Here is a 19,358-nt window from a genome sequence, read left to right as displayed (position 1 = left end):
TTATCCTTACTGATAAAAGTAAGTTCTCCCCAGATGCTGATCCATGACGACCCAACTGTCTTGGCAGCCTCTCTACGATACCTATCACGATATTTCCTTATTCCCATTATAACATACTCAAAGGCTATAATTCCTATCACGAACTGCCATCAGGTTTAAGAATTTTGTTCCTCATTCATTATATTCCTCTCCACCTAGGCCTCCAATATAAAACCTTCAAATTATTGTGCCTTTTTCCTAATGTCTGGATGAAAAGACCAAGAGAGTAATATGAGATTCATCCAGAATTTCCATGTAATTTTGGTGTTCATCAGAGTCCAGATTTGGTCCTTATATCACGATAAACTTATACATAACACGGTAAAATCCTTAGCTAACTCAATTAAGACTTGCCTTTAATTCCTTTCATCTGGGATTTCCTTAACTGTCGTTCTTGTTCCTGTATACGATAATAATTCCAAGTATCCACTGGCTATTAAGCCTACTAGAAACTCCACTCTAGTTTTAATCAGATCCTTTAACCAACATCATGCATAGACCATCACTTCCTCCTGTCTTGAGGTGTCATAGCAACACAGCAATTGATTCTAATCTGTAAAAAGACGTGGAACTCAACTCAATTACATGTACCATCATGCTTGCCTAGGGAAAATCTTACTTCCAAGGCATTCCTCAACCTTATCACTGTGCCGTTGGTCAAGACAATTACAAGTCCAATTTAGATAATCTTTGAATACTCTTTTCACCTATTTCACATAACTCAGCATCTTCAGTGTCCTCATCTAATATAATAGCAATCTTCCTGCCTATACTCTTCCCTGATCTCCAACTGGTAATAACCAGGTCAAAGATCCCTAACTGCACCCGATCTCTAGCTGATAATAACCAGATCAAAGATCCTTAACTATTCCTGATCTCTAGCTGGTAATAACCAGATCAAAGATCCTTCCTGAGGAATGTCATCCTACTCAACAATTGAGACCTTAACTCTCACCGCTTTGTTAAAATCATTCAATACAGCGTCTTAGATCTAATTCTATCACTGATACCAATCTTATCACCATTCCATCTCTTTACGCAGACGTACTTCCTGACAAATTCCTTGGATACTCATCTGGAATCCCACAAACTAATCCAGTCTGTCTTGTCCCACTGATACAACTCAAGTAGTGTTCATCATACTAGCTAAGGTTCTAACCTTTCCCCTACAACAGATTCCCCACTCCAGGTACAACTGCTAACCACTACGAGGATCTCCCCTTTTAAACCCAAGAGTTATTGCTCCTTTCTTACAACCCATCACTGTTCCCCAAACTTGACCAACTCTTCATACTCAAAATCCTTATGTTATGACTTTCTTTGAGGATACTCCCAGTAGTAGCTGATATGTTCATTGGTCTTAGTGAACTTTCAATCAAATCTCTTTTCCTGTAGCTTAACCTTGAATACCTTTGAAGAACGAAGTTAATATCTCCTAAAGACTTACCTCTGACCCTCCTGCTTTAGTCGCGATATCATCAATATAGTAGGCGCTCACGTTCTACCTCTAGCTGGGGAGTGGTTTACCCTATCACCAGTGAATCTGAATACAACCCATCCATGTCATTTCTCTATTCTCTGCCTGTCAGACTTGCCCATGTTGTTGAAGTACCAAGCGAGTAGAAATCCTTCCTGTTAATACATCACACCCCTCTTGGTACAAGTAATCATTCCTGAGATGTCTCTCTCTTGATTCTTATCTAGTAATAACCAGATCGATAATCAACTCCTGAAGACATTGTCCTGTCTTGTAACGAGGCATTTAAACTCTTCATCCCTAGCAGGCAATATCCACGAGTCCCACGACACAATACTCTACCCAATTCACTTATAAGTCGCATATTTTCCAGGTGACTCAATAATTCCTTAAGCCAACCTAATATCATCCCTCATTACATCCCTGATACCAACTCCTTCCGTACCCAAGTTCCAAGCTGTGCCCGAAAGCTGCATTCTCATCCACATCCCTACTGACTAATTTAATTCCCATTCAGTCCAATCAATATACTGCAAGAGATACTCATGACTGTCCAAGGTTGTCCCTTATATAACATATTATCCTTCCTCAACAAATACTCATTTGAATCCTTCCTAATAGACGCACAACACCAAATCCTTTCAGCTCTTTTTCTCGACCAAAGCAAAGGCTATCCAATCCACTGGTCACCTCTGAGAAACTAACCTTGGGCTTTAAGCGAGTAAAGTATCCCAGTCTTCCCCATCTTAACGGCCAACCTATAAACTGAACCCCCTTCCTGTCCAAACCAGGAGCCATAAAACAACCAAAGGTTCTCATTCTTCCGATCGCTGAGTAGCCACACTTACTACATTTCCACTAGCGAAAATATCATCACCTGTATTCCTTTCATCTTAGATAATGAGGCCCTCCCTCTACTGCCCAAGCACAAACAACCATTTCAAAGTTTAACTCACAAATGACTTATCATCTCCGGCTTCATCCATTTGTACCATAACCCAAAGTGGATCGACCAACCCACCAACCTCGGCAATATGTACTATCGCTATCTTGCCACTTTTGACATCCTTTTACCACAAATGCCTAGTACGGCTACTTTGTCCCAATTTATCCTTCTCATATCACTAAGAACGAGATTAGCCACACCCATTCATTAATTAATTCCTGAACAACCCAAACCTTCCTTGAAACTAGAGGATAATACTTCCATACAATAATTCTTGTCTGTTCCTCCTCAGTAACTTACCTTTTTCATCCATCCAATCCATTCTATCAGACCTCACAGCCTGACTCATATATCAGCAAACATCTGCTGCAAATCTCAAGGGCAGGAGGAGGATTCCAACCCCCAACTGTCATCTTCTATCCTTACCAAAACCAAAACTGAATCTGATTGACCATTCTCAATACATACACCCTGAATTAATCTGTCTTCACCGACTAAACTCCTCATCCCTGACATTTATACCCAAAACCATCTCAAGGGTAGATCCAAATAATCACAACAATCAAACACACATAAAGCATACCAAAAACATATATTATGCATAAGTTATCAAATTTCTTTATCACTAGATGCGTTCATACCTTTTATGCCCTCCATGCCAATAAACAAGTATAACATATAAGTTCAATTTAAACATATAATAACCCGCAATCCATATATCATCATTATCCATGTATTCATCCACATGCAAGAGCAATGCTAAACAGCATGCCTTAATAGCATCACTCAGCAGTCAAGGGCCAGGCCCTATCAGTATCTCATGCTCCCTATTAATCATACCAATTAATACACCCATATTTCATTCAAGCACTTAAGCATACAATTTCATGTATTCCACTACAAACCCTTGAGTCGAGCTTGTCTTTAGCGGCGAGTGTACATGTCCAGCTAATCTTCAGGAACCCATAAACCCAGACGGCTCTGATACCAAGTTGTAACGCCCTGGATAACCAAGACCGTTACACTGTGTGTTTAGAATAGTGCAAGACTTGCTAATCAAGTCACTTAAACAAAGTGTGATTTCCAAGTTGTCAACAGTTTAGGAATAAAAGATTTTGGTCATAAACAGGCTATTTTCGTTAAAAATGACAGTTTAATACATGGAAACTCAAAACAGGATTTAGACGTCCTAGTTACAACAAATTCCAAGAGTTGCAAATAGTTCAAGCCACTCTAATGGCAAAATATACATTTTAGGTTTCCGTCCCTGTACAATTCCTCGACCGTGGCGGCCGAGCAGCTGACAATGTACATCTCGCCCCCAGAGCTCTCCAACTCATGGTTGATTCAGCCTACCCTTGCCTTTACCTGCACCACGTAGCACCCGTGAGCCAAGGCCCAGCAAGAAAGCATGATAACATAGCAAGATCAACATCATCTATCAAATATTTCACAATGCACAACCAAGAATTAAGCATTTCATAACATTTATCCAATCAGTGATATCACACAACAGATTAATAGTTTGTCATCCAAACAGCCAGCAAATCACGTTCATAACACAATATTCACAATCATAATCAACAGTTCATCACATCATTAAATGATATTCAGGGTCAGCGCCCTTAGTCGCACCCTCTATTTAATACACTGTCTTCGGCTCTCTTGGGCCGCCCCCAGTGTAATACTCACTTACTCCGGCCAGCTTAACCGAGCTCAGTGATAGATAAGCTGCCTCAGCTACCAGTGGCCGAGCCGCGCCCTGTGCGCAAATATTGATTCCGACACTCTTAGGCCGGTTATCGCATGTCCCATGGCATAATAATACCATCTCATGACATGATATACAAGTGTAGGGAGCTCTTAGTCCCATCGTGTCCACATGGTTAATCACATTCACATAATAATGCATACAAACATAGGGAACAGTTAGTCCCAACCTAGCCACATAATCAGGTGCAGCTTTCTTACATTTGGCTTTCAAACGAGCTAGTTATAAGCGATGCTCCTTGAGCGCGATCCAATCCCCGAGCCCTAGCTTAGCACCTAGTCACAACCAAGATAAAGGTTACCATTAACAACCTTAAATGAGCTTCTAAACCAAGTTCTAGTCCTCGGAACATTGAACTTCACCAAATATGGTAAAAGACTCAACCCCGAGCACCCTAGGTTAAATTCCCAAGCCCAAATTCTCAAAATCCCAAAATCCCTTAAGCGCCGCGGCATGGGCTATCCATGCCGCGGCATGGCCCCTGACAGAACCCTCCATGGGCACAAAAACAGGTAAGGGCCGCGGCATTGCTTGGACCATGCCGCGGCCCGCCCTCCTTCCTCAGCATGTCACAACCTCGAAGGGCCGCGGCTCACCAAGAACCATGCCGCGGCCCGATCCTTCGAACCCAGAAAAAACCATCATTTTCAATCTCTAAACCTCACCTTAAGCCATCCCAAAGCCCCCAACTCAAAACCAATTAATAATAACAACATTAGAATGATTTAGACAACACAACCCAACCAAAAATCCAGCCTAAGACTCACCAAAATCCCAATTCCAACTTCTGAAATTTCAAACCCACAAACTCAAAACCAGCCATGGAATTTCCAGAATTCGACCATTAAACTTTAAATTGAAACTTACCTTAGCTTCAGTACCACCTCTCCTCAAGTTTCCCTGACCTAGCTTCAAAGTTCCAGCCTCAAATTCCACCCTAAATGCCAAAACCACAAATATTCAAAACTCAGCCATTTTTCTTAAAGTTCCCAACCACAGAGCAAAAATCAATGCTTACCTTGGCTCTACTTCAGTCCTTGATTAGTTCCTGAGCTAATCCTCTGGCTTATCCCCTTCAATTCCCAGAAATCAGCTGGTTTCCCTTTACAAAATCAGAGTTTTCTTCCTTAAGAGGGAGAGGAAAGAGAGAGAGAAAGGAGAGAAGGTTGAAAGGTCGGTTTACATTTTCTATCTAGTATTTTCTAAGTCTTTCCAAGTATATCCTTAGGTTGTTAGACTAATCCCAAAGCTTGGGGTACCGGAAACGTCCCCGAGGGCAAAATAGTAAAATTCCCCAGTACACCCGCCTAAACATTCTAACCTTAAATATATCTCCATATATTTATTTTCATCACCCGATAATCCAAATCACCACACGATACTTAAAGTACCCCTGACTTGCCTAAAGTCCAACATTAAGCCCCGTTGTGACTTTCCTGCTATCTAGCTCCCTAGGATCGCCCCAAGTCACCAGCTGCATATTTATCCACATAATAATGTGGTCCTCACATATTTCACGTACATATATATATATCTACCTATCCACATAATAATGTGGTCTCAACAATTTATCACACACAATTATGTTTATGCCCTAATGGGCCAAAATTACGATTAAGCCCTTACCAGTCGAACAGGGCCCGCATGCTCACCCAATACTCATAAACGTGCATTCTCACACTATTGATTCACATAACCTCCAATTATGCCCTCCCGGCACACTAATCAAGGTCCTTAAGCCTTATTAGTAATTTTGGGTCGTTACACTTGACATCTCTGTTTATTACTCCATCAGAAAAAAAAAAATCTATGTTTACAATTCTAAGCTGTGACTACTCAAGATAAGCTAGACCAAATGCGTGTATTGATACAAACAAGAACATTGTTATTCACAATCACATACCAAATATGTCTTGATCAAGACTCTTGTTTTCAAGGTACTTGTAAACAAGTAGTCTTTTATCCCGCTCAATACAGCATCTATATAATTTGAAGAGGTTACGATGTTGCACAGCAGATATTGTGGCGATTTCAGCAACAAACTGGTTCTTTCCTTGATGAGAAGCCACATACGGTTGCTTCACAGCAACAGCCTTTTCATCTTCAAACCTTTACTGTTGAGTTATAGAAAAATCTTATAATGAGCTTTCATGTCATCAACAAATGATAATTTTAAGTTTGCAAGAACTCTGTAAAGCAATCACAGTCAATAGATTAGTGTGTGCTGAAATGCCAATAATGAAGTAGCTAGTTTTCTTAAGAAAAAGATCACAGTCAGAGTTTCAAGTTCAAAGTTGGAATATAGAAAAAGATGAGCCTTACTTTCACTCATTTGAGCCTGCTTTCTTTGTTGAACAATGTAGCAAGCTTAAAACTGCAACACCAACAACAATTCCCACAATCAGACCAGTATGGTTCTTCTTAGTGCTTGAAAATTTGTTAATGGCAGTGGGTACAAAATCTGTATCAAAACAACAATGGCTTTTCTTCTCTGGAAAAGCACAGTGTGATGTATGAGCAATTGAATGGACAATGAGGAGAAAACACACATCACATTGTGCTTTTCCAGAAAAGCTTTGTTGCCTTTAAACTATGGCTGGAGGCACCTTGCTTGCTCAAAGTCACTTGTTCCGGCAATAAGCTCGGCAATCAATTACAAATATGTGTATATATGTATCTCTTCTGTATAATAATATATAATAAGTGTGTAGATAAATAATATACTAACGGTAGTTTGGAAACACTTAAACTTAAATAAAATAAATAATTAAAAAAATTAAAATATGATATTTTAAATAAAATTTAATTAAACTTAAACATGTATTGTGAAACAGATGCATGGTAAAATTCATGAGGTTCCATCTCAAAATTAATTGATGATGATGACTAGTGGAGTAACTTATACTCTTATAAATTGTTGAATATACCTACACACTTTTCATGTGGGATATTTTCTCTAACAACAAATCCTTCTTAAGTTTGTAGGCAAGATGAGAGAATATATTGAAGAACATGTATAATTAGTGCAATTGATTCAATCATAATTTTAATGATTTTTCTGAGTTTGGAATATATATTTCTAATATTACCATATACGAAGAGGTCCAATCCAATACACCCTCAAATCTAAATCTATAAGCATTTCTAGAATAAGATTGAGGAGATTAAATGTGTATTTGATAGTTCTTACTTAGGCTCTACTCTAATTACTATTTTTATTTTCTTCAAGATAATGCAATTTTATGGTGTAATATACTTTTGGTATTTACTATTAATCTTCAACTAAGTGACTGAAGGTGGTGTTTACTACTTCATCTTCATGGTCTAATGTAAGTGACAGAAGGGTGATCATGCAGACTATACAGTAGCAGCTTCAAATTTGAAGTGAAAACATCATTTTCAACTAAGTGCAGTGCTTAATATCTATATATTTAGTTATATATTACATCAGTCCTAATATTAGACTTGTTAACAGTTTTATTTCAAGAAAGTAGCATTTTTTATCATCAATATTTTGGTGTGATATGTATTATTGTATGCTATTAATTTCTAGTTTACCGTATCTCAAATGAACTCTCATGTTACAGAAACATACAATAGAACATAATGATTAGTAAATAGTACTACTGATTACTCATTGCTTTTACTACAATCTTTTATATGAATATACAACTAATATCAACAAAAGGAATTAGAGAACAACAAATTGAGATGAGACCGAAAGAAAAAAAATGTTTATACATTTTTGGACCTGTATTTTTTTTATTACCTGTTTGTACTCTGTGTTTTAGAAAATTTATTTTTGGATCCTATATTTTGTAAAATTGTTCAAATAGACCCCTAAACTTAATTTTAATGAAGAAAAAATTAAATATAACAATACAATTTTTAAGTAGAATGCTTTTATTTTTGTTCTGAATTATTAGTTCGGTGAATGATTTGTGATTTCAGTTGAAAAAACTTTGACAAAAAATCGAGTTTAGGGTTCTATTTGAACTATTTTACAAAACATAATGTCCAAAAAATAATTTGTCAAAACACAGAATCCAAACAAATAAAGTAATGAGACAAAACACAAAGTACAAAAAATTATAAACCCAAAAATGAATAACACAAGAATCTTGTATTATACAGCTAATAAGTAACTACGATCATAGGGTAGGGTTGATCTTCAACACAACTAATAGAATTTTGTAAATAAGATGTAACTTATAATTAGATTGAGTACATCTATTAGTTTATACTAAAAAGTACAATCTTATCTATTTGAATATCCCACATAGAAATTGTCTGAAGTGAACTACTCTAATTATAAACAATTAGTTTTGAGGTAAACTCTGTGTTTCTTACCAAACAATAATCCATTTTACTTTCTATAATATAACATAATCACACAAACAAATATGCAGCCTTTTGAAGACTTTTTAAAAGAGGCCCTTTTTCCCCTATAAATAATGTCTTTAAAGAAGGAGAAATCCAACGCAAAACATCTTTCAAGACTAATTCCTTCTCTTTCTCAGGTTTACATTCAGTAAAAACTCTAAGATGATTCAAAGTGACCAAAGGAGAACGACATATCCTCTTCAAGTATTTCGGCAAGATGAGAGCCTTCATGTATGCAATTAAGAAAATGTATTAATGTCAAATATACATCAAAAAGATTAGTAATACAAACTTGAAATAACACCATAGAATAAAATAGGAAAAGTAGTAGACATACCTCAACCGAGTCAACATGCAATCTTATCTTATTCCAAGAACAATTGAGATTCAAAAGAAAATTCATCAAATTGATAAACCAATCGGTGTCATAATTCTCTTGTTGCTTAAGAATTACGAATGTTCCATTCAACAAATTGGATGGTTCCATTGATACACTAAATTTGATATTACCAACATAATAAAGTGATGCTAAATTTGGAGCTGATTTAATTATAACAGTCATTTCATTGTCAAAAGGGTTAGTCACAATGACTCTTTTCAAGTGCTTACTCGAAATTTTAATGTGTTTCAACGCCCAATTACGCCCGTTGCTGAAAGCCAAATCCTCAAGAAGAGGAAGGTTAGAAATGAGATATTCTAATGATGATGAATCTTCCATATCCCAACAAGTTAACGAGAGATTTCTAATGGCCTTGCATGCAGAGAGACTTTTTTTGTTAAGGGAAACTCCTTTTAGTTTCAAAGATTCAAGATTTATGACATTAATTTCCTCCACCATATCCTTAGTGTGTTTAATTTCCAAGAACTTGAGGCTTGAACTTGTTAGAGTTATTATTTGAGGGCATTTTAGTCTTTTCTTAATTATTATTATTTTATATCTTTTGCCTTATATAAAAGGTTTGGCTTATTAGTTTTGTAACCTAGAATACATTCTCTCTATTTTTTGCAATACATTCTAGCTTCCTTTTTCTCTCTTCATCTTTTTGCTATCTCTCATTTGTGTGTGTGTATGGATTGTGTCTTTGCATAATTATCAGAACTATGTATGTGGATGCGGAGCTGATGATCACAATAAATTAACCTCAATTTCTCAAGGGAAGGGGAACCCAATAACAGATTATCTACTACATCATTATCTGCAAACCGAACATAAGCCAATAGCAATGATTTCAAGGATGGAAAACTAAACGAGTAACGAGAATCCAACTCCACCGTATTCAACTTCAAAATAGTTAAATATCTTGCATTTACTACAAGTGTTTTAGGTAAGCAATAGTAGTAAAAATCTCCATTCTCATTCTTTGTTCTGTTCACACAAAGATTTATTTCCTTGACTTTATTCTCAACTGTAAAAGCTAACCATTTATCTAGGCGGCCAGCCTATCTTTTTTCATAAATATAATCCATGCGAAGCTTAAAACTAGTTATGGCTGAATCAGGGACACAATGCATACCTCTCTTGCGGTGTTCCAAACAACTGTCAACATAACTGTAGAACTTTTTTGGGTGTCTTGGCCATTTAAAATGAGTAGTATAATAGGAGAAAGAGAGTTGGGGAACTGAATACCACATGAGTTTCCAACGCTTCGAAAGGAGGCATGTTGGAACGATATCCACGGTTGGAAGAAACGACAGGATGTGTAGGATGAGTGCATCGGGTAGTTTCGAAATTCTATCTTCCTCCTCACCCATCATTGATGTCGTTTTAGCTCTTTTTTCAGCCATAAATGACCTGCAACAACAACTAAAGAAAAAAAAAACATACAAGTCATCAGTTAACTTCCTTTGGTTCACATATTTTAAACTTTAAATGGATTCCATAAATACATTTCTAACTAAAAAAAACCCAGAATCACTCATACTTGCAATTACTTATATTTATTTTATGTATTTAAAATGACACAAATAGGACTTGTTTCTGTGTACATCAGAAAAATAAATAGCACACAATATTGCATACCTTTTATATTATACACAAACAATAAATTGGGAAAGTTATCTATAATTAAAGCAGAAATGAATCAACTATATTATAATTGTGGTGATTCACAAAGAGACCACACACTTTCACTCTATTTATAGATGGAAGAAAAACTTGGGCACTAAGCCAATTTACTTGGCCTCCAATTTTGACCGATAAGCTTGCTCACCATGCTTCTACACACGTGCTTAATTGAAGCCACATATACTAACATTTGAAAAATAAAATATATTTATATCTCTTCTGTATATAATAAGTGTCTTATATAGATAATAAGTGTCCAGATAACGATTTTTTTTTAACGAATTTTTATTTTTTTTAATGTTAATTTTAACGGAATATTTTTATATTTAATAAAATATTTTTATATTTAATTATAATTTGTAAATATTTAAATTTAAATAAAATAAAATAAATAATGAAAATTTTTAAAATAAGATATTTTGAAATATTTTACAATGATAATTATATAAAAATAATAAATAATTAAACAAATTAAAATATGATAATTTTGAGATATTTTACAATGATAATTATTTAAAAATAATAAAATCATATGTTTTATAACTTAAATAAAATTTAAATAAATTTAAACTCACTTATTAGAATAATATCATATTTAACATATAATATAATCTACTGTCAATTAGCAATAATTTTTTTTTTAAAAGCTAGTAAGAAACTTAAATTTAAAATCTACGTATAATATTTAATATTACATTAAACATATAATATATAATTTATTGTTGTCACTCCCAAATTAAAAAACTAGAACAAACATAAACTTAAATAAAAATAAATAAATTATTTAATTAAAAATAAGATATTTATTTGAAATTTGTATGTCATTAATATAAATTTAATAAAAATAATTACTAAATTCTACAAATAAAACTAAACAAACATGCATATTGTACGTTGTTTGTATCTAGCATATATATATATATATATTACGTTGCTTTCTTAATCATAATTTAAACCACTAAGATTACATATTATCCTTGTTTACAATTCTTTTTATAAAAAAAATTCAACAAAAAAAGAAAAACAATTTTAATATCCGTACTTTGCTGTGATATATATGACATACCATCAAATTCTAGGATTCCAATCTCAAATGAACTTTCATTCTGCAGAAACGTATGATGGAGAATAGTAATAATTAGTAATTAGTACCACTGATTAGTCATAGCTTTTACTATAATCTTTTGTACAGCAAAAAGAATTAACATTGTGAACATCTCACAAACCAAACTCAAACCAATTTTACATCACCTTCCCTCTCTAATAACATTGTGATCATTTGGTTCAGCCGTGGCACTTGCTGGCGGTTTTCGATGTGAGGTGACCACTCATGGCATATTCTGGTGCAAGATAGCCACTACAATTTCATCAGAAACATTAAGTTAAAAGCCATTAGTAACTACAGAAGTCAAAGACAAAGACAAAGTTCTCATAAAGAATTAGCTTACATTGTTCCAGCAACACGTGTTATTGGCTGAAATGGAAGGCCCATAAGTACCTTGAGCAGGTATACAACAAGTTCCTTTTCCAGCCCAAAACAGGTGGACTTCAAGGAAGTTCTGTGAAACATGAACCTTGGATTCTGACTCTACTGCTTTGAAAGAGAGACCACCAACCTCTTTTATGTCAAAATCTTGTAGAACTTGATTCTATGATATATATATATATATACTAGGTATAAAATACGTGCAATGCACGTTATATTTCGGTGAAGCAAAATATAGAACATGATGCCTCCATTTGATGCCTTGTTATGTGCATGTACAAGGCACGTGCTATAGCATTATAAAATCATCATCATTATAAAATTATCATAATCATATATAAAATCCAACGAAATCTTCAATAATTTTGGGCACGATCGAAATTCTACTGCTGTTTGACAATATCATAAGTCGTCTGAAATCGTTCATTGGGACGTACTTTCTCCATGTCAGTGAAGAATTGAATCAGGTCATTCTTTAATGGATTTTCATTGCTAAACACCCCTGCCTCCTTCTGTGTTATATATAACACACATAATTAATTATTATCTTGTTAAAAATATATAAACAATTAAATAAAAATAAGAAATGGTGGCGAGGATTGTTTTACCATCTTAGTTACCGAAAAGTCGATTTCAGTGTGGAACCTATCCCAGACCTGAAAAGTAAAAGAAAAAAAAACATCAATACTTAAAAAATAAAAAATCAAATAATTTTTCTTTTTCTTTTTCTTTTAAGATAATTGGAACATATATATATATATATACCCTATCACATAATTGAGTTTTACAAATATCAATCAATGAATGATTTTCTAGATGTAAATGCGCTGCAACTTTCTCCACACGAGCAAATATTATCTGAAGATATCTTTTGTATTGTTCTAGCTCTGTCCATTGTATCACAATTTCAATCATGAACTCTTCGCCGTACATATCTTCCAATGAAGGAATCACCTACACCAACACACAAACTTAATAATATCATGTTTTTAATAAAGAATCTATATGATTTCATTTTTATTCTAGGTAAAAAAAAAACCTATGAATTAAGTCACGGAGCTTACATAGTTTGAAATCCTTTGTGTCAAAATGCTCTCATATTTATCATAAAACTCACGAATTACATAATGCCAAAAACCATATATGCCTTTCGTACAGAAAACGTTGTAAACAGCTCTGTATAACATGAAAATGGGTAATATGTTAAAATATAATTAACGCAATCTATTATTAATATATGTTTAAACTTTGAAAATCAAAAGGGAATATTATATTTACATATATATATACTTACGTGTATGCATTCATTCTGTCCTCCATATTTCATTCGTCTCTAACATCTTCATCAAGTTTTGTTGGATAAATCCCCACTTAATCTGTTACAAGTAAAATACAGTTACAAGTTTTAAACTCACTTGCCCGAAGGCTTACAAAAGAGGAAACTTTTCTCATGCTCTGTTTAAAATTTGTTACAAAGAAACAAACTCAAGATCCTAACAGCTTTCCTAACAAACCCAAAGCAGTCTAAACAGATATCATTATTCAGAAGACTTTACTCTATATATACCTTTAGCCAGCTCCAGAAGAGACACACGAAGCATCATCATCTTCTTGAAAGCAGATTCAAGAGAGCTCAAAGAAAGTTGAGAAAGGGAGAAGACAGAGAAAACAAGAGAGATAGTTAGTGAGAGTTTTTTGTAAGAAAGAAGAGAAATAGAAAATAACAATAATACTCAGAGGGCTCAGTGAGAAGGGATTACCTTGTCGATTCTTCTGTGACTTGGAATCCTTTGCCAAAACCTTGTAACAGCAACTTCATAGTGAAGATCCGAGCTTTCCATCTGAGGAGCAGCTCAACGAGGATGTAACCCAGTTTATGGGCGAACCTCGAAAAATTTCTGGGTGTTTTTTTCTCTATTTTTCATCTCTGTTTGTTGGGTTTTGATTGAACTAAGTTTACTGAATTTTTTTTGGGTTGATTAATTTTTCGTGGGTTTCATCTCTGGGTTTTTGGGACTGAATTTCAGTTTGGGGTTCTTAGGGATATTGGTCTGCTAGGGTTCGGGGTTCAATAGAAAAGGGGGTTCTTTAATTTCAGATTGATTTGTTTTTGGTTTATATCTGCTACTTTAGAAACTGTGTCGTTTTGCCTTTTGACTCTTAGTCAAAAAAAAGGTAGAGGTGTTAAAGGTCTCTTTTGACCTTGAAACTACTGATTGAATTTTTGTTTGGTGTAGGGTTATTTCTGGTAAAATTCCTACAGTGGTATCAGAGCCAGGTTCTGGCTAGAAGGAGCAACAAAAATTCACATCAGGGAGAAGAACAACAAAATCAAATCTGGAAGGAGATAACTTAGCAGAACCCATTCAAGATCCTGAAGAAGTTCAAGAAGAATTTGTGGATATACCACTGACTGAACCTACTGAAATCCCTAATATTTTTCTTGATTCAGTTTTAAATAACATGAGTAATATTAAGGTTGACATTGACAAATTCGATGGTTCTGGTGATTACAGGATTTGGAGAAGAAAAATTAGATCGCTGTTAGCTCAACAGAAGCTATTGAGGGTATTAGAAGACCCAATCGAATGGCCTGAGAATACTTCTAAAATCCAACAGGAAGAGCTGCTGGAAACAGCCACTGGTATTATCATCTTCAACTTATCAGATGCAATCATTAGACTGGTTGACAAAGAAGAAACACCAGCCAAGATTTGGAAGAAGTTGGAGGAACAATTCCAACAAAAATCTCTTACAAACAAGATTTTCTTGAAGGAAAGGATCTTTGGGTACAAGATGAACCATTCCAAGACTCTTGACCAGAATCTTGATGAGTTCTTGAGAATGCACATTGAGCTTGCAAACTCAGGAGAGAATGAGGCTTTGAGTGATGAAAATCAAGCTATTATCATCCTCAACTCATTGCCCGAATCATACAGAGAAGTGAAGACAGCTATAAAATATGGGAGGACAGAGATAACTCTTGAAGAAGTTATTTCTGCCTTGAAGTCAAAGGACCTAGAAATGAAATCTGAAAAAACTGGAGCTTAAGTGGAGAACTGAACTTAAGTCGTGGAAGACCATCTCAAAAGGAAACCTTGGCAAAACAGGGGTAGAAGTCACAGCCGTGGACATCACAAGGATAACCACAACCGTGACAAAAGCAGATCACACTCAAAGGGCCCAAGTGATCCTAAAGGCTGCTACAACTGTGGAAAACCTGGGCATTTCAAGAGAGATTGCTATTTCTTGAAAAAGAATAATAGAAACAAACATGAGGGACAGGGAGACTCTAACAACTCTTTATCACTTTCATCAAACAATAAACATGAATTTCAAAATGCTAATTTGAGTGATGGATATGAAAGTGGAGAAGTCTATGTAGCCTCATCATCTTTTAAAGATGATTGGATACTAGACTCAGGCTGTACTTTCCATATGACTAATAATAAACATTTGTTGACTGATTTCAGGGATTCAACAAAAGGGAAAGTGATTCTAGGAAACAACCAATACTGCAATATAGAAGGCTCGGGTTCAGTGAACTTCAGAATGTTTGATGGAGTTATTAGAACCCTAAGTGGAGAGAGGTATGTTCCAAATCTGTCCAGAAATCTTATTTCACTAAGTGTGCTTGATGATGTGAAGGTGGAAAGCAAAATCAAGGAAGGGCAAATCAAACTGTGCATAGGATCTATGGTGATTATGAAGGGAGTCAAGAAAGAAGGCCTATACTATCTAATAGGTGAACCAGTTGGAAAAAGTCACAATACAGTGACAGAATCACCAAAAGACTCAAAGGCAATACTTTGGCACAGAAGACTAGGCCACATTAGTGAAAGAGGACTACAGATTGTGAGTGACCAGCAACTATTGGGAAAGGACAAAGTCAGTAAAGTGGATTTCTGTGAGTATTGTGTACTTGGGAAACATCATAGGCTCAAATTCAAAACAGGTACACACAAAACTAAAGCTATACTAGAGTATATTCATTCTGATTTATGGGGTCCAGAAAAATCTGCTACACATGGGGGTAACACTTATTTTATGTCTATAGTAGATGATTTCTCTAGACAAGTGTGGCTGTTTTTGCTTAAACATAAAAATGAGGCCTTTATCAAATTTAAACAGTGGAAAATGATGATAGAAAACCTAACTAATAAAAGGATAAAGACCCTTAGGACTAATAATGGCTTAGAGTTTTGCAATTATGAATTTGACTTATATTGTAAAGAAAATGGAATCCAAAGACACAGAACAGTCAGACTAACACCTCAACAAAATGGTGTGGCAGAAAGAATGAATAGGACTATTTTAAATAAAGCTAGGTGCATGATGATACAATCTGGTTTATCTCATGGGTTTTGGGGAGAGGCAGTTATGACATCTGTTTATTTAATAAACAGATGTCCTTCAAGTGCCATTGAGTTCAAAACTCCAGAAGAAAAATGGTCAAGTAAACCACCTGATTTGTCTAACCTTAAAGTCTTTGGCTGTGCAGCTTATGTACACCAAAGCATTGGGAAATTAGAACCTAGAGCAATTAAAGGAGTGTTCCTAGGGTATCCCGAGGGAGTTAAGGGATACAGAATTTGGCTAAGGGATAAGGGTGGTTTTAAAACTATCATAAGCAGGGATGTAATTTTTCAAGAAAATATATTTCCTTGTTTTACTAACACTAATCCTGCAGGTACACAAACTAATACTAACCCTGCAGGAACTATAAGTTTTAACCCAGAAATTTCAGATCAAGTAGAGGAACAAACACAAGACATAAATCAGGTGGAACCAACCATTCACCAACCAGAACCCGATACAGTTCAGGTGGAACATACTGAAGATGAAACACAGAGAATGGAACCTGAAGAACCTCATGAAAATCTAGCAGACTACCAATTGACCCGAGACAGAGAAAAAAGGATTCCTAAGCCCAATCTGAAATACAGTTTCAATATATGGAATGAAGACCTTGCCTATGCCTTTATGAGTAACTTAGAAGCTGACTCTGAAGAACCACAAAGCTATGAAGAAGCAGTAAAGGGAAATAAAGCAGAAAATTGGGCACAAGCTATGAAGGATGAGATGAAGTCTCTACAAAAGAATCAGACCTGGAAATTGGTACCTAAACCTAAGGGAAAGAGTATAATAGCCTACAAATGGTTATTCAAACTAAAGGAAGGAAGGACCAAGGAGGAACCTATAAGGTACAAAGCTAGATTGGTTGCTAAAGGTTTTACACAGAAAGAAGGAATAGACTTCACAGAGATTTTTTCACCAGTAGGAAAATACAAAACTATTAGAATAATCCTATCATTAGCTAATCAGTTCAATATGGAGATAGACCAGATGGATGTGACCACTGCTTTTCTACATGGGGAACTAGAAGAAGACATCTATATGCAACAACCTAAGGGGTTTGAGGTAAAAAGGAAAGAAGATCATGTATGCAAATTGATTAAGTCCTTGTATGGACTTAAACAGTCACCTAGGCAATGGAACAAGAAGTTTGATGCATTCATGATGAAGCTAGGGTTCACTCGGAGTTACTATGATACTTGCTTATACTTCAAAGGTACTAAGGTAAGTGAGGTTATCTACTTACTACTGTATGTAGATGATATGTTGATCATTGGCAAGGAAAGGTCTCAGATTGAGGTGATGAAAGGGTTACTCAAGACAGAATTCGAAATGAAGGACCTAGGGACAGCTACAAAGATACTAGGGATTACTATAAAAAGGGACAGAAGTAATGGAAGGCTGAGTATGACTCAAGAGGACTATATTCACAAGATTATAGAGAAGTTTTCTATGAAGGGAGCTAAACCTACCTCTCAACCTATCACAAATCAGTATACCTTATCTAAGGAACAATGCCCTAAGACTAAAACAGAAGAAGAAGAGATGAGTAAGGTACCCTATTCTAATGCTGTGGGGTCTATAATGTACTTAATGGTTTGTACTAGACCAGATCTAGCCTATGCCATTAGTGTTCTTAGCAAGTATATGTCTAACCCTGGGAGAATACACTGGTTAGCTATGAAATGGTTATTCAGATATCTAATTGGATCTACTAAGGTGGGTTTAGTCTATAAACAGCAACAAGCAAGTACTATAATAGAGGGATACAGTGATGCGGACTATGCAGGGGATAGGGATAGTAGGAAGTCTACATCTGCTTATATGTTTTTAATGGGAGGAAATTGTGTTAGCTGGAAGGTTCAACTACAACCTGTTGTGGCACTATCAACTACAGAATCTGAGTATATAGCAACTACTGAAGCTATAAAGGAAGCTATATGGATAAAAGGCCTAATGGAGGAAATAGAACTGCTTAATGGAATCCCTACTGTCTACTCAGATAGCCAAAGTTGTGTTCACCTATGCAAAAACCCTATGTTTCATGATAGAACTAAGCACATAGAGATAAAATACCACTTCATCAGAGACAATGTGACACAAGGTCACATTGCCATTGACAAAGTGCCTACAGAAGACAACCCATCAGATATGGGAACTAAAGTGGTAACCCTAACTAAATTTAAGCACTGCTTAAATTTACTAGGGATTGACACAGGGTGGTAAACATAACAGATCAGAGCAAAGACCCTCAGATGGACAAATCATTAGCAACACATATATATATATATATATATCAGCTCAAGTGGGGATTCAGGTGGAAATTGTTGGATAAATCCCCACTTAATCTGTTACAAGTAAAATACAGTTACAAGTTTTAAACTCACTTGCCCGAAGGCTTACAAAAGAGGAAACTTTTCTCATGCTCTGTTTAAAATTTGTTACAAAGAAACAAACTCAAGATCCTAATAGCTTTCCTAACAAACCCAAAGCAGTCTAAACAGATATCATTATTCAGAAGACTTTACTCTATATATACCTTTAGCCAGCTCCAGAAGAGATACACGAAGCATCATCATCTTCTTGAAAGCATATCCAAGAGAGCTCAAAGAAAGTTGAGAAAGGGAGAAGACAGAGAAAACAAGAGAGATAGTTAGTGAGAGTTTTTTGTAAGAAAGAAGAGAAATAGAAAATAACAATAATACTCAGAGGGCTCAGTGAGAAGGGATTACCTTGTCGATTCTTCTGTGACTTGGAATCCTTTGCCAAAACCTTGTAACAACAACTTCATAGTGAAGATCCGAGCTTTCCATCTGAGGAGCAGCTCAACGAGGA

At 35.4% G+C, this 19,358-nt stretch overlaps 1 protein-coding gene across 1 annotated transcript; it reads right to left on the bottom strand.

The window, feature by feature from the left end:
* Positions 1 to 8,387: 8,387 nt before the first annotated feature.
* On the bottom strand, positions 8,388 to 10,044 carry LOC133829933 (uncharacterized). Its single transcript, XM_062259776.1, has 2 exons — positions 8,954 to 10,044; positions 8,388 to 8,841 (listed from the first exon to the last, which is right to left on the bottom strand). Exons 1-2 carry the CDS (start codon positions 9,452 to 9,454, stop codon positions 8,623 to 8,625), a joined length of 720 nt encoding a protein of 239 aa, XP_062115760.1. The 5' UTR covers positions 9,455 to 10,044; the 3' UTR covers positions 8,388 to 8,622.
* Positions 10,045 to 19,358: the final 9,314 nt, after the last annotated feature.

Source organism: Humulus lupulus, chromosome 4, assembly GCF_963169125.1.
Source record: "Humulus lupulus chromosome 4, drHumLupu1.1, whole genome shotgun sequence".
NCBI classification, from domain to species: Eukaryota; Viridiplantae; Streptophyta; class Magnoliopsida; order Rosales; family Cannabaceae; genus Humulus; species Humulus lupulus.
This window is presented reverse-complemented; position numbering and strand designations above follow the sequence as displayed.